The 14,327-nt window shown below is 47.9% G+C and overlaps 5 protein-coding genes across 5 annotated transcripts in view; 4 read left to right on the top strand and 1 right to left on the bottom strand.

Moving 5' to 3' along the window:
• Positions 1–105: 105 nt before the first annotated feature.
• BP5553_06839 (uncharacterized protein) lies at positions 106–1,056 on the top strand (the record flags this gene model as incomplete). The annotated part of the gene is made up of 1 exon (XM_032015462.1): positions 106–1,056. The coding sequence occupies one exon, from the start codon at positions 106–108 to the stop codon at positions 1,054–1,056; it is 951 nt and encodes a 316-aa protein (XP_031868883.1).
• Positions 1,057–2,187: 1,131 nt separating this feature from the next.
• BP5553_06838 (Uncharacterized protein) lies at positions 2,188–4,242 on the bottom strand (the record flags this gene model as incomplete). Its single annotated transcript, XM_032015461.1, has 3 exons — positions 2,188–3,465; positions 3,513–4,127; positions 4,177–4,242. 3 exons carry the CDS (start codon positions 4,240–4,242, stop codon positions 2,188–2,190), a joined length of 1,959 nt encoding a protein of 652 aa, XP_031868882.1.
• Positions 4,243–4,766: 524 nt separating this feature from the next.
• BP5553_06837 (Ferrochelatase) lies at positions 4,767–6,158 on the top strand (the record flags this gene model as incomplete). The annotated part of the gene is made up of 3 exons (XM_032015460.1): positions 4,767–5,018; positions 5,076–5,658; positions 5,707–6,158. The coding sequence occupies 3 exons, from the start codon at positions 4,767–4,769 to the stop codon at positions 6,156–6,158; spliced, it is 1,287 nt and encodes a 428-aa protein (XP_031868881.1).
• Positions 6,159–9,843: 3,685 nt separating this feature from the next.
• BP5553_06836 (MFS general substrate transporter) lies at positions 9,844–11,766 on the top strand (the record flags this gene model as incomplete). Its single annotated transcript, XM_032015459.1, has 3 exons — positions 9,844–10,113; positions 10,159–11,620; positions 11,675–11,766. The coding sequence occupies 3 exons, from the start codon at positions 9,844–9,846 to the stop codon at positions 11,764–11,766; spliced, it is 1,824 nt and encodes a 607-aa protein (XP_031868880.1).
• A 2,296-nt stretch (positions 11,767–14,062) lies between these two features.
• Positions 14,063–14,327, top strand: part of BP5553_06835 (uncharacterized protein) — a gene marked incomplete at both ends in the record, with an annotated part of 1,356 nt that continues 1,091 nt past the window's right edge. Inside the window, 2 exons of the mRNA XM_032015458.1 lie at positions 14,063–14,113; positions 14,164–14,263. Of these exons, the coding sequence (XP_031868879.1) occupies positions 14,063–14,113; positions 14,164–14,263 (151 nt within the window). The remainder of the gene's footprint in view (positions 14,114–14,163; positions 14,264–14,327) is intronic.

Raw genomic sequence — 14,327 nt, 5'->3', positions numbered from 1 at the left:
CAATCTTCTTCCACCACTTCACAACAACAACTTCTTTGATCCTCATCGCTTCTTCAAACAAAAACAAGCACGTTAATCCAAAGCTCCATTGAGCTGCAAGTCAAGATGCAGTTCATCACTCCCCTCCTCACTTTGCTCTCCGTGCTCGTCTTTGCCGGCGGCTCGGCGGGTTATGCTTTGGAGAACACTGCGTATGCAGCCCTCTCCGCTGCCTCTGGATTCGCTACTGTTGAAGGTTCAGCTTTGGCTCGTAATGTCGAGACTGATACCTCTACCATCACTTTGATCACTACCGCTACCGTCTCGATCACTTCGGCTCTTGAGAACCTTCCCATCGTCACCTCAAGCTGGTCTCCTAGCCCTCCCATCACCGCATCGTCGACATTGTCAGTCATCACAGACCCTATTTGGTCTGCTCACGTTCCCACCATCACTGAGCCTATTTGGTCTGCTCATGTCCCCGTCCTCACCCCATTGCCATTACCAGTCACCGAGAGCACCTGGTCTCCTCGCCTTCCCATCACCACGCCATCCAGCGTGAAGACTTCCGCTCCAGGCACCCCGGTTACGAGCATGTCCATGGCTTCAATCCCAGTCTATAAGACCAACACTCTCGCTACTCCATATACTCTGGTTCAAGCCCCTACCCCTCCCGTCGGCAGCGATGATGCTTCTCGATCTGCGGTTCCCAGCCTTGTCGATAACACATCTACCCCCGAGACCGTTACTCGCAACATCCCCACCAATGCCTCCATCCATTCTGGCCCTCCCGTCTTCACCACCGGCCATACTCCCATCCATTATGGCCCTCAGAATGTTACCACCAGCCATTTGCCTATCCCATCCGACCCTCCCACCTACACCAACCTTACCAGCGTTGTCATCGCCACTGCTCCGCCTACCACCATCACATCCATGACAGTCGTCACTCCATCCCTCACCTCTTCGACTGCCACCCAGTCCACCTCGCCTATCGTCACCAATGCTGCTGGCAAGATGGAGGTCCAGCTGTCGCTTGCGGTGGCTCTCGGACTGGTCCATGGCTTCCTGATCTAGGTTGGGACTTCACACCATTTCGATTTGCTACGATTTGCTTCTTCATAAATGACGATCATTGCAATTTGGGGAGAGAACCGGCGAGTGTGTTCTAGATGTCGTCGTTTGGTTCTTCTGATGATAATTTGACATGGCCGGCCTTGCTTTGTGCAGGTTTCATCAAAGGATCAGATACAACTAGTTCACAGAATACCAAAATGAATTTCAAAACTATTGACCCATTGCATTGAGTGGAGTAATTGATATGATTCTTGTAGACCTTGAAGATAGATTCATTTGCCTTCCCGTAGCTAAACTCACAACGCCTCAACATCACCATCACGTACATAACACGTCTATGGCGACAAGACCCCCATCTCAAAAACTGTCTCCATAGCAACCAAGAACACTACCGCCTTCCTCCATACATCCGTACTCATCCTACCATCCATAGTTTCATGCAACCTGCTAGCCTTGACCTTTCCCCCACTGCAATTGAACTGCCACCTTTTAAACACGATAACGCGCGTTACGCGTACTGTAACGCGAATCAATATAATAGTAGCCTTCGGCTATATTCGCTCTGCTTTTGAATTAGGGGGAGTCTACTTCCTACGTGGTTTTCAGTATTCTTTAACAGTCATGCAATTAGCCATATAGAGCTCAATAATAGAAACCCCTTTCGGTCGAGATAATGGCTTGGTGTTGGTAGATTGCCATGAGTGAGGGTTACCTTCTATTGTACTCTCTCAATATTGTGGAAGTGTTGATGAGGCTATCGACAAGAATGGGGAGTTGGCCGGTGATTGGCATAATAATTACAGACGGACTTGCCCAGGTTGTGAACGTATCAATATGCCCAGCAGGTTTAAAACCCAGATCCCACCTGGGCCACTAAGGCCATGCTGCGTAGCATAGTTTAATATTGGAGAACCAAGCTAATTCTTTGAGCCGGTTGAAATCTACAGCAGTTGCGTCGGATATATTAGCAAGTCGTAGCAACTTGTGTATTGTATATAGTACATCTTTCCAGCCAAAGAATTCACCGTAGCCTCCATAGCATCCCCAAATCACAAGTATCTAGACATATCCGCACCCAAAAGCCTAACATATTCTTATTTGCGCCTGTTTGACCCATGTTATCATCCCCGTTCAATTATCATCAAGCCACTGCTCTACCCTATCGATCAACTCCTGTTTCCGTCCCGAGGTACTCAAACCCTTCGCCAGGAGCAAGTCCTTGAACTCCGCTACGCTATGCTTGCCAAGGGTACCAGCTTCTACTGCTTTCCTTAAATCATCAGCACTCATTTCAGCTAAGCCCTTCGTTGCAGCCTTTGCCGAAGTCCTCGCTTTCTTCTTAGGAGGCCCATCGTCATCTTCAATCTCGTGTTTCAATCCACCCCGCTCTTTTCGCTCCTTTTGAAAAAGCTGAACCTGCTCCGCCAGGAGCTTCTGCCAGTTGTTGATGTATTCCCCAGCCCGCTTATTAATCTGGCGGTATTTCGGAATAGTCTTATCTTCTGGAACATCAGGAATTTCTTCGTCAAGGGCGTACGCTTGTAAGATCCGGTAGTGCCATTGTAGAGATGGGTTTGGATACTTGACCGGATCATAATGTGCTTTTGGGAGCTGTAATTGTTGAACTATTTTACGCATTTCATCGACAAGGTTGTCTGGACTGACAATGGGTGTGGGGACATCGGGAGGATTTCGAATATCATCCGCAAAAGGAAGTGGGTATAGCCATAACCCCGCAGGAAGAACCTGGATATTGGTGGCCTCATCTAGCCTCTCTTGAGATGGTAAGATAGCAACAAGAAGGGGCGTGGCATTTGTTCGCGCAATATACCATGCAACGCCCATTTTTTTATCATTTAGAAGCTTCTGCCATAGCGCAGCAAAGACGCGAGTTGAGCCGACATAGTCTTCCTCGCTGGGATATATGAATGTCGACTTTTTAACGGAAGCCCAAAAAGGTAGCATGTTTTGAGGCTTGAATCCAATAATTCGAAGAACCGGCGGGCCAAAGGTCTTCAACTCTTTCTGCTCTTCTGGTTTGAAAAGGATTTGGGTCCCGCCGAACTTATAAGCCTTTTTAATCTCAGCCTTGTCAACTATCCGGGTTGTATCTTCTTCCATGCGTGCTGACTCGCCAACAGCAATTTGGGGGGTTTCGCCACCAAGCCAAATAAAGCTGCTTCGTGCTGGCGCTTGCTTTTGCAAGAGGTTGTACCCTTTGACGGATATTTTAAATCCTGGGCCAATTTCAAAAGGCAAATTAGAGAATAGCGTCCGCTTTGCGACTTGTTTTGAGTTGATGTCCGAGATGAGATTGGTAAGGAGGGAAATTCCATCTCCAGACGATTTGAAGTTGTTAGGCGCGGCTAGTAGAGTGCTTTCCTCGTCAGGGTCGCGATAGATGATGTCCTATGATAATTAATATTACCAGAAATTAAGCATTCGTAGCGACTTACATCATAAAAATTTGCGCGATCGAATTCATGGTCTGCATGCGATATGGGAAATAGTTCGATGATGACACCCAAATCGTAAAGATCCTTTGCTCTGACAGCAGCCTGGGACCGCGCCTTTTTATCCGTAGAATGAGGGTCATCCTTATCTGTAATTATGAATAACCTCCTCGACCCGAAATTGGGAGCTTTCGTTGTGAAGATTTGGTTGGCGCAGAACAAGACATTGGACATGGAAAATGGTTCCTTGGTAGGAACGAGCAGACTTTTCGCTTCCTCGTCATCCTCCACAATCGCCTTCAGAACCTTAACGTCTTCCGCTGCAGGGACGTTCAAATCACTCAGAAGGTAGCAGTGTGGGTATGCAAGATGCCCCCGACTATTCGAATATTCTTCCTCTTGAAACTTAGACTCTTCGGTGCCGAATAACAACACGCCCATCATATCTTTCGGACTCGATATAATCCTTTGCTGCATGATTTGGTACGCGCACTTGATGGCAGCTATGGTCGGACTGTCGGTTTCGCCTTTATTGGAGTCCGAAGAGGGAGGGGACAAGAGCATGCTCTCGCTGACATCAATCGCAAAGAGCACGGCATCTTTTTGAGAGATATAACTCTGTACATAAATCAGATAAACGTAACGCGCAAAATATAGTACGACTAACTGTCTCATCAATATCTTCTTCCTCCTCGTCATCCTCCTGCTTCCAACTTTCTTTGGGATCCGCCATTCTTGACGAGTGGGGTGATGGGAGGGAGGACGGTTGTCGTGCTGTACTGCGTGGGTTTACGCCAATTTGCGTTCAAGGACAGGCTGTATGAAAGATATTTCGAATAGCTAATAGGGTCGAATACACTCGAGCTCGGCGGTAGATGTTTGGATAGGTAGTAAAGTAGATGATGGGTTTTGGATCCAACTTGATGTTTCCCGGCAGACGCGATCGTTGCGCGGTACCAACACCAAATCAGGTGACATATACCGTGGGGAAGCCCGCGTTGTCAAATCGCGACTAATTGATTGGTTTGTTCGTGTTTCTCCTCGGCATCCGCAACGTCCGCCCGCCACCGGATGAAACCCTGTACTGTACGTCGTATATTTCGGTCGAGCCACTTCTCAACATCCATATCGACATCAATTGCTTCCATTGTACGAGAACGCACCGCTATATGCTATATCCCTCGTACTCCCTGAGCAATGGTCTTATGATAATAATTTGCCCTCCATACTCCTCCACTGCTCTTACGCATAATCAATATGGCGTGTCGAACCCCGATAGGCCAGCTCTGCAAAAGAGCATCACAGCCCTCAACCTTGAACTTCACAAGTAAACCTACAGCTGCGCTATGGCGGCGAGGGAGCATATGCCAGTCGCGGTCCTTTGCGACACCAGTACCGCCAGTAACCCAGAATGCGACATCTTCAAAAGGACCCACGGCAATGGTCTTTATGAACATGGGCGGCCCATCTACGACTGATGAAGTTGGGGATTTCTTGAGTAGACTATTTGTATGCCTCCTGCTATATATGCCCGCTGTCGATGTTGATATTGATTTCAATAAATAGTCAGATGCAGATTTAATACCACTGGGACGCCTTCAAGGCTACCTTGGACCCCTCTTATCCAAACGCCGAACACCCAAGATCACCCAGCAATACGCTGCCATTGGCGGGGGTTCGCCCATCCGCAAATGGTCAGAGTATCAAGCGACAGAGATGTGCAAAATCCTTGACGAAATATCCCCAGAAACTGCACCTCATAAACCCTACGTCGCTTTCAGATATGCCAACCCTTTGACGGAAGAAATGTATAACAAGTTGCTGGAGGATGGCTTCGGCCGTGGGAAGGGAGGCAGGGCCGTTGCGTTTACACAGTACCCTCAATACAGCTGCTCCACCACAGGCAGCAGTTTGAATGACCTATGGAAATGGAGGCAAAGATTAGAGGGGAAGAGTGTTGATACAAAGAGTGATAACGATGGCACGATAAATTGGAGTGTGATCGACCGATGGCCGGTCCATCCAGGCCTTGTGGAGGCGATTGCCCAGAACATCGAGGCCAAGCTGCTTGAGTACCCAGAAGACGTACGAAATGAGGTTGTCTTGCTATTCTCAGCGCACAGCTTACCGATGTCCGTGGTTAACAGAGGTCCGCCACCCTTGCACTTATTGTGAGTTTAGTACTGATATGAAGTAGGTGATCCATATCCTGCAGAAGTTGCTGCAACGGTTCAAGCCGTTATGCAGAGATTGGGACATTCCCATGCCTACCGGCTCGTGTGGCAATCGCAAGTTGGGCCGAGTGCTTGGCTTGGAGCGCAAACGAGCGATACAGTTACGAATTACATCAAAAAAGGGCAACATAATATGATACTCATCCCGGTAGCCTTCACGTCCGACCATATCGAGACATTGTACGAGCTGGATGAGGAGGTCATTGGCGAGTCGGGACACAAGGACACCATTAAGAGAACAGAGAGTTTGAATGGTCATCCTGTTTTTATCAGAGCGCTGGCGGATATTGCGAAGGCGCATCTGGATAGCGGAATGGCTTGCAGCAAGCAAATGGGGTTGAGATGCCCGGGATGCAAGAGTGAGAGATGTGCAGAGAGCAAAAAGTTCTTCGCTGGGCAGCAACTGGCTATCTAGAGCCTTGGCTTGGATGGATGTGATTGTAAAATTAGTAACTCTACTATACCGGAATTTAGACCATAACTAGGGAACAAGAGAGTAATGCGAAACGACATCAAAAAGCCTGATAATATACTATGAGTGTCATCTCGGATTTATATCCTGCTAGGCTGACAAGTGATTAAACTTGGGCGAAATCTGCCAAAAGATAGGTATAAAGCTGGGTGTAGTATCGGAGAAGGGTGTGAGATAAGATACAAGAAGGATGTTGATAACCCGGCTATTAAGCGGAAAGGTGTTTGCTTCGAAGGAGGCTTGAAAAAAGAAGCAATAACGTAAATAAAAAAAATTAATTAAAAAAGGCAAAAGAAATACCGCTGTAACAGCTGTACCGGGAAACATAGAGTTTTCGAGTAGTCCCAACCATCTATGTTATCTCTGGCAGATCATCCAGGGTCATTCTTAGTACTATTACTATGGTGGTCGTTAAGAACGTCCGGTATAGCCTGCTTCCCAGTCTCCTGTATGTTTCTGAAAGTGAAAACTGCTTATTTTGATTTATATAGACCTCCAGAGTAACGAGGCTGGCGCCACAATTGCCGATATTAGCCCGACGGTTTGCCTTGGGCGGTGGACCTTTGTTACGGATTTCGAGCTCCTGAGTGAATAAGATAGGCGGTGGGTGATGCTCATACCCGAAGAGAGTTGACAAGCAAAATGCTGCCAGAACTAAAGTACGCCGTATACTGGCGAGAAATGCAAATTCTAGGAGCATTATCTTGGAGATATTGATATTGTGAATTAGTGTCTTATCTAATAGCAGTTGCATGTTAGCATGTAATGGGATTTAGAGAGTTTAGACACAGATGAAGCTCTTCCCGTGAGGAATAACGCTGATCGTGAAGCTTTACCTGCTACATTATTCATATTTTGACAAGAAGGCTGCCCTTTCCCAGTCTACTCTAACGAGTTTTCATAATACGTATCCCCTGGACAATACTTCCACATTGATCCCTGGCTAATATCGTCTCTGATGGGTTACCCTTAAGCTGAATCGTAGATTCCTCCATATACCTAACAACACGGAAGCTGGACAATACACCCTCCAACTAGACACAAGTCTGACCTGCTCCTAGACCCTAGTCCTTGAGTAATATCTGTGACACTCGCGCCTGAAATTAGGCGGTGGGGGAAGTAGTTCAGAGATGCAGCTTCGTTGATGTTTATAAATCCGCGATTTCATGTCCCATACTTGTCATCATTGTGTATGGGATTTTGACACTGGTTCGAGTTGATGTCTTACATCTCAATGATCTCTCTCGAAAGGTACCTTGCTTGGAAACAAGCTCCTTATGAGGGCCCACAGAGCCTCTGCTTATACTATAATCCCTTGGTTCAACCGCCACTGGAATATGAACGTGCTATGAGGTGGATAATGTAAGGTCTTGATTCTTTGCCTCGGCACCTGGCCAAGAGCCTTGATATGAATGCTAGACTGGTGAAGAAGTGAATTGCTCAGCTGAAGCTCCTTGTTAGGATCACCAAGACACTTCTGGACCATTAATCTTTTGATTCCGCAGGCATAGTAATGTGTACGAGCTGTATGATTTCCGCTTCCGAGGATTCGGGCAGTAGCATTCAGCCAAGGTACTGAATGTCAAAACTCAAGGATGTGAGAGACGGAGCATATGCGTATAAGAAATGTAAGTAAATCCACTTCCTGCTCTTATTTCCACCAATATTCTGTTAGAATCACCCCTAGCTCGAAATATTTGTCAAATTACTTGATCCAAAAGTTTGCCTCCACTTGGGGCATTTAGTCAACCCTAGCCACGCTTGGACGATCGCTTTGGGATCCAAGTGCGCGCTGGCGGCAATGGCTATCCAGGCCCCTTCGAAGAGAGTATTCCAAAGTAAGATAATGCTGCTACGTTACCGGTGATTGCAATAAAAACGGTTGCGGGGGTGGAACACTCATGATGGCGGTCTTGGAAATTGTATGGCAGAGGACTGTATTTGATTTTGCTGCAAGAACTTCTGCAGAGCGGCCGGAGGCGCTTATGATTACGACATATGGATGGATTGAACAAGACGGAACCGAAGGAGTCCGGCAACGAGGAATTTATAAATGATGCCCATGTACGAGCGCCTATTCCGAAGAAGAATGTCAAATGTGATGATAAGGATGTAGAGGTGTCCACGTGCAAGCTGGATCGATAGGAATGTGCTTCTCAGGAAAGTGAGGGCTCCCAATGTGATAGTAACTGTGGGGAGTTCGATGGAGTCGGTGGTACGGTTAAATGCCATGGGGTAGATGGCATCCGAATAAGACAAAAACTATAAGGCTGTAGCTCTGGGACTAAATGCCGCACGATTGCAACTCAACTGCATAATGTGGATGTTGTACTGAGGATGGGGATTTTAAGAAGTGCCCTTGCAAACGGTAGCTGAGAAGATTTATCATATAACCGAGAGATTTAACACGTATAAAGCGTCCATATTCAAGAAGTGTACTACACCACAATTGAAGTAAATTCGTCAAGGGATAGAGCAACTAGTGGTAAGTTTCGTTTCGCGGGAATTTGCCATTGGCCAATTTGCCATCAGCTTGAAGACCAAGGAACTAAACAACGGTATGAACTGTGTTGAAGTCCAACTTGGGACACCACTCGCCATACAATAAGACCCTACCTCGTGTGGGACTCACAGTGGGAGACCACACCTGCTGATAACATCCAATTCAGGATGTAAAAGAAGTAAGATGTACGACGAAGGAAATCGCATCTCTCGACTTCGGATGTTGTTACGAATAAGCTTCTAGTCTCCTAATCTCTGTGCCGCATCGCAAAAACCCACCTGGCAACTGTTTGGTCTCCACTCAACAGAGGACCGTAGTCTTCCAGCAGGTTATGGAAAACCGCACCAAATATAGCCACGCCGTGAAAGGGTCTCGACTCTTTCTTATAACTACTGCGTACGAGAACCTTTGGCAAGAGCACCTTGGAACTGAAGGGTCAATCTGCACAGAGTCGGTGGTTCTAGTTTTGGTTGACTAGTTTTGTTAAAGGGAAAGTGGTTGAGATGGTTGTATATGGGCGGCCTCCAGGAGAGCAAACAGGACAAACATAGGTAGCACGTGTCCCACAATGAACGAGTGAGCCACGTGATTTAGCGTCCTCGTCAAAGGACAGATTAGATTAGATCTACCTAGAAATATTCAGCCTCGGGATCGGAATTTGCGAGACTCCGGACCCCGCGCCGCCAATCGGGTAGCTCCTGCGGAGTTACGATATCGCATGGTTATCACCGCTGTTTACTACGTATTATCAAGCAACTCTCACCAGAACCTGTTGAGAACCAGTGAACCAGCGCGCGTCCTTTGCCAAAGCAAGGCCAAGACATCGACTTGATTTCCAATTCCTCCGACTCTCCCTTGCGCGATTACGTACGCGTTGTACACACAATCTCTCCTCCACAGTTGGCGCGCTCGGGCATGCCCAGGCACCGCACTCCTCGGCCGAGTTGCCAACTCACTTGTGCCATCATATGTCCGTGCTGATAACGTCGTCACCGTTAACTTTGGGTGTTAACTCACCTGAGGTCATCTTCCAGACATAGTATTACTCATTTAGGGGGAATTGGCGATCAAGATATCAACACGGCCTCCATTCACACACGGATCCAAGATCTGGAGCTTACGACGATGGACGGCGCGAGTGAGCCCCCTTCGGGCGGGGCCAGCGATGGAAACACATTGACTCGAGGACGTAGTTGGGGAGCGAAAGGCTCGCTGAGAAAGAATGTAGCTTTGGATGGGAGCGCTGATGGTGAAGGCTCCCCGCTGCTGGGCGATGGGGCTCGGAGTGTGACTGGAAGCAGCAGAACCTCTTCAGACGAGGATGGAAGTGTCAGAGAACTGGAATGGGAGGGCCTCGCCGATTTTGTTGGCCTACCTTGGTGGCAGAAACCCTCTGTGAGACATTATCCTGATCTGTTGAACCAGCGCTAATGACTCAAGATCTACTGGGTCGTCCCATCATTCTTCGTCTTTGCGCTCGCATTCGGTGCCATCATTGTCCCGAAGATCAACCTCATTGTGTCTCTCATATGCAACCGGTACTATTTGGAACAATCCATCAATAATCCCTCTATGGTCTTTGCACCTGGCGACGAAAACGGACCGCAATGTCGAGACCCATCTGTGCAAGCGTTGGGGTCGACGTTTCTACTTTATATGGGAGTAATCACCGGGATCCTAAGTGCCATCATGTCTCCGAAGCTAGGCGCTCTATCTGATCGTCATGGCCGCCTCAAGCTCCTCGTTATTACCAGTCTTGGGGCCCTCATAGGCGAGGTCATTACCATTTTCGCAGCGAAGTACCCTGACATAGTTCACTACAACTGGCTGCTTGTTGGGTCAGCCTTCGACGGCATCTGTGGTTCATTTACGGCCAGCATGGCTTTGACCCACGCCTATGCTGCAGATTGCACACCACCACCAAAGCGAGCTGTTGCGTTTGGATACTTCCATGCTTGCCTTTTCTCTGGGATAGCATTAGGCCCACTGCTAGTAGCTGTCATCATCGACCACGGCGGTACGCTATTGACTATATTCTACATCGCTCTAGGAATACATGCCGCTTTCATATTCTTCGTCCTCCTTGTGCTTCCAGAATCCTTGAGCAAGAAACGCCAAATGATAGCGCAGGATAAACATGCCGCAGCCGTAGCCGCGGCCGAGAATTCCGATCTTGGGCCAGCTGTTCGGAACTTGTCATGGGCACTGAGACGTGCCAATATCCTTGAACCTTTGAAGATACTCTGGCCCACTGGCCCTGGAACTTCCCGCCGTCTTCGTGTAAACCTTGTCTTGCTCTCAGCTGTCGATACCATCATCTTCGGTGTCGCTATGGGGTCGATGACGGTCATTGTTCTTTATCTCGGCATGCGTTTTAGCTGGGACACTGCAGATACTTCCAAGTTTGTATCCGCGGTGAACATAGTTCGAGTCAGTGGGCTTATTATTGTCCTTCCTCTCCTGGGTTATCTAGTCCGCACTCGACGCGCCAACAAACAGCGCCGAGAGTCAGGATTCGCGGTCCCGGAACCACATTCCGGCTCCGATTTCCTGGACCTGGCCATCATCCGCACAGCAATCTTCCTCGAGGTCCTTGGATATGGAGGCTATGCCCTCGCTGGCGATGGGAAACTCTTCGTGCTTGCGGGAGCTCTTGCTGCACTGGGTGGAATTGGTAGTCCTACGCTACAGTCAGCCCTTACGAAGCACGTTCCACATGATAAAGTAGGACAGCTGCTGGGAGCTACAGGGTTATTGCACGCATTGGCGAGGATTGTGGCTCCCATAGTATTTAATACGATATATTCGAAAACCGTGGGGACGCTACCGCAAGCTGTGTTTGTGGTTCTGAGTGCGTCCTTTGGCGTGGCCTTTTTGGTTAGTTGGTTTATTCGGCCGAACGGTTTGTCTCCCTGAATCTCCTGGATTGTGACGGAATACTAATTTATCATCACAGTGTACCTCGTCGAGCCTGGAACCACCGCAAACGCAGGAAGACGTGGTGCTGATGATGATACCCTTGTTGATGAAGAAATCACTGGCATCTAAATCTAGAATCATAAATGCCACAATGTACAAATTTCTGCCCGTTCTCCAATTTTTCCTTTAGTACATACAGAATTTGCGATTGAAGTTCATACGGAGTATGCACATAGTGGCTGGTGTCGTGGCGCATTGGGTTATGCGTGGATTGGAGCTGCTTCGCACACGATGAGACTTGACATGATCTTAGATGGAGATGCTATGAGCAAACCTAAGCTTAATCATGCTCTCGTAGATATGAGGAACGTCGCATAGAATGATCGACATCTGTTTATATATATCTACACGCCGGAACCAGAGATATAAATACCCCAGTCCCAGCAGCTGGGAATTCCTGAAATTATTTCCAATGGTTCGTTGGGGCTCGGACGTCATTACCAACTCCTGAGTTTCAAACTGCTGCGCTTCGCCAGAGTCTGACGTGAAGAAACAACGCGCCACATAAGGTATGTATATACGCCTCTCCCGAACCAGATCCATCGTCATGGCATGAAGATCTTCTATTCCTCTACTTCGCTCAGCCTCAAGCCCTCATATATATTTCATGTCAACCCAAACCGAGATAGGGACACGACCATTGCCAACACAGCCACATCAATTGAAACCGGCTCGAACTTTCCCTGCAAACCAGCTTGACTCAAGAATATTGAGATGGTACCAGGGCTTACGTACGATCCGGAGCCCAGCGGATGAGATTATCCGCGAAGTAACAAGCCGATATATGCAGGTTACTGGTTATTCATCCTTCGCCCATCGAATCTAAAACCTAGAATCCTGCCACGAATCCTACCGTCTAAAATGCTAACAAGACGACCGCCTTCATAACGACAAGCCTTTTGGAGAAAATACTATTTTGACTTTTGCGGCGCCGACGAAGAACTCGCACGTTGTAGACCTGCTGTTCTAGGCCAACCCTCATCCTTCGATACAATGATCCATGAAGTGGCAGACAAGTGTTTTGTCAAGAGCGAGCCAACCTGGCGGGCCAAGCTCCTTCATTTGCTGTGCCTTCTACCCCGGACATTATCCAGATGCACTTCTTGGGTTATCGCATTCTACGGAGGGGACCTACGTGATGGTTACCTGAACAACACCTGGATGAACAACATGATGTTGTCAACATCTCGCGACTTTATACATTCCCACTTTGTTTCGGGCTGAAGATTACAGCCTCGCCATCCCATCTGTTCTTACGTGCAATTACCACGACAACAACCATGGAACGGTACCTACCTGGGATTTAAAGTATGAAGCTATGTTATCTGATTAGGTAGGAAGTTATCTAAGGGCGACATGACAAGCTTTTTTGGATTCCGGTAGGATTCAATGTGCCGCGTAGGCTTATGGTGTATAAGTAATTTGATTTGCAAGACTGCAAGGCGAGACGACGACTCTGAGTGGTCTGTTCGCTGCGCTCTCGCGACCCTTGCAATAGGGGGGGGGGATCACGTGATTGGAGTTGCACGTACTGTAGTAGGTAAGGTGAAAGCCTGGCAATACCACCTGTCAAACTCGAAGCCTCAACTTTCTTTTCAACTGGCTGTCTACAAATCAGGTTCGATATATGAGTAGGCCTTTACGTCCAGAACCCTCGCAATACGACCCTACAATGCTATATTCCGCCCCAGCTTTCCCGGAAGTCCGATCGCTTCCATCCAAACCCTGATGCTCCCAATCCTTCCATCCTTCAAGCTATTCGCATGTTTCAAACAAGCTTCTTGACTACACCGGGAGGAACCCCGGGTATGATGATGGCAACTGGCGACGAAATAGCCAATGGCACGGCCGCTGCTGGTATCGTACACCTGGGATGAACCTGGTGCACAACTCTATCTGATAGGTTCTGGACCATTCGTGGAAAGTATGGTAAGTACCTATGCAGGGGTACATATGGCGAGGTACTTGCTACCTACGTGGATATATATTTGTCTACCGTGGTTCATGCTCAAATTACCATATATGGCTGAAGAGGATTGGATCGCTGTTTCAACCATAATGCTTCTAGATAGAGGATGAGGATTCCTTGAGATATCCCCAACCTGCCAAGGATCATGAAAGAATCCTCTGTGGCTTTGCTTGTCTAGTATGATGTTGTTCTCATGGTAAGAATTGGTATTGGGTATATAATCCTGCTTTCCCACTCTCTCCTCTCTTATCCGTTCATCAGGACATCAGCATCATTTCTATATTTCTTCGCCTCAATCCACCACTTTACCAAGCAGTCCTTTGAGAGGATCTACATTCTGTTGTTTCCGCAATTTTCATTTCAGGATATCATCAATTTCTACGCATCTATCTCATCATGAAGTTTTCACAAACCTTCGCCCTGACTGTTGTCACAGGCACGCCAATTGTATGTTGTCTCTCATTATGCTATTCTAACAAGTAACTAACACAACTCAGGCATTCGCAGCTATACTGCCCGACTCTGACATATCTACCACCCTAACGACCGACAGACCAACCCGCACCAGGCCAATTTTCAACCCTGTGATAACCATTGGTGTGCCTCCAGTTGGCCAAGTTGCTCGAGATGCTCAAAACTCAAGGCCAATTTTCAACCCTGT

This window comes from Venustampulla echinocandica (assembly GCF_003357145.1).
Source record: "Venustampulla echinocandica strain BP 5553 chromosome Unknown scaffold_4, whole genome shotgun sequence".
NCBI classification, from domain to species: domain Eukaryota; kingdom Fungi; phylum Ascomycota; class Leotiomycetes; order Helotiales; family Pleuroascaceae; genus Venustampulla; species Venustampulla echinocandica.
The sequence above is the reverse complement of the archived record's forward strand: the minus strand, read 5'-3'. Positions and strand labels throughout refer to the sequence as shown.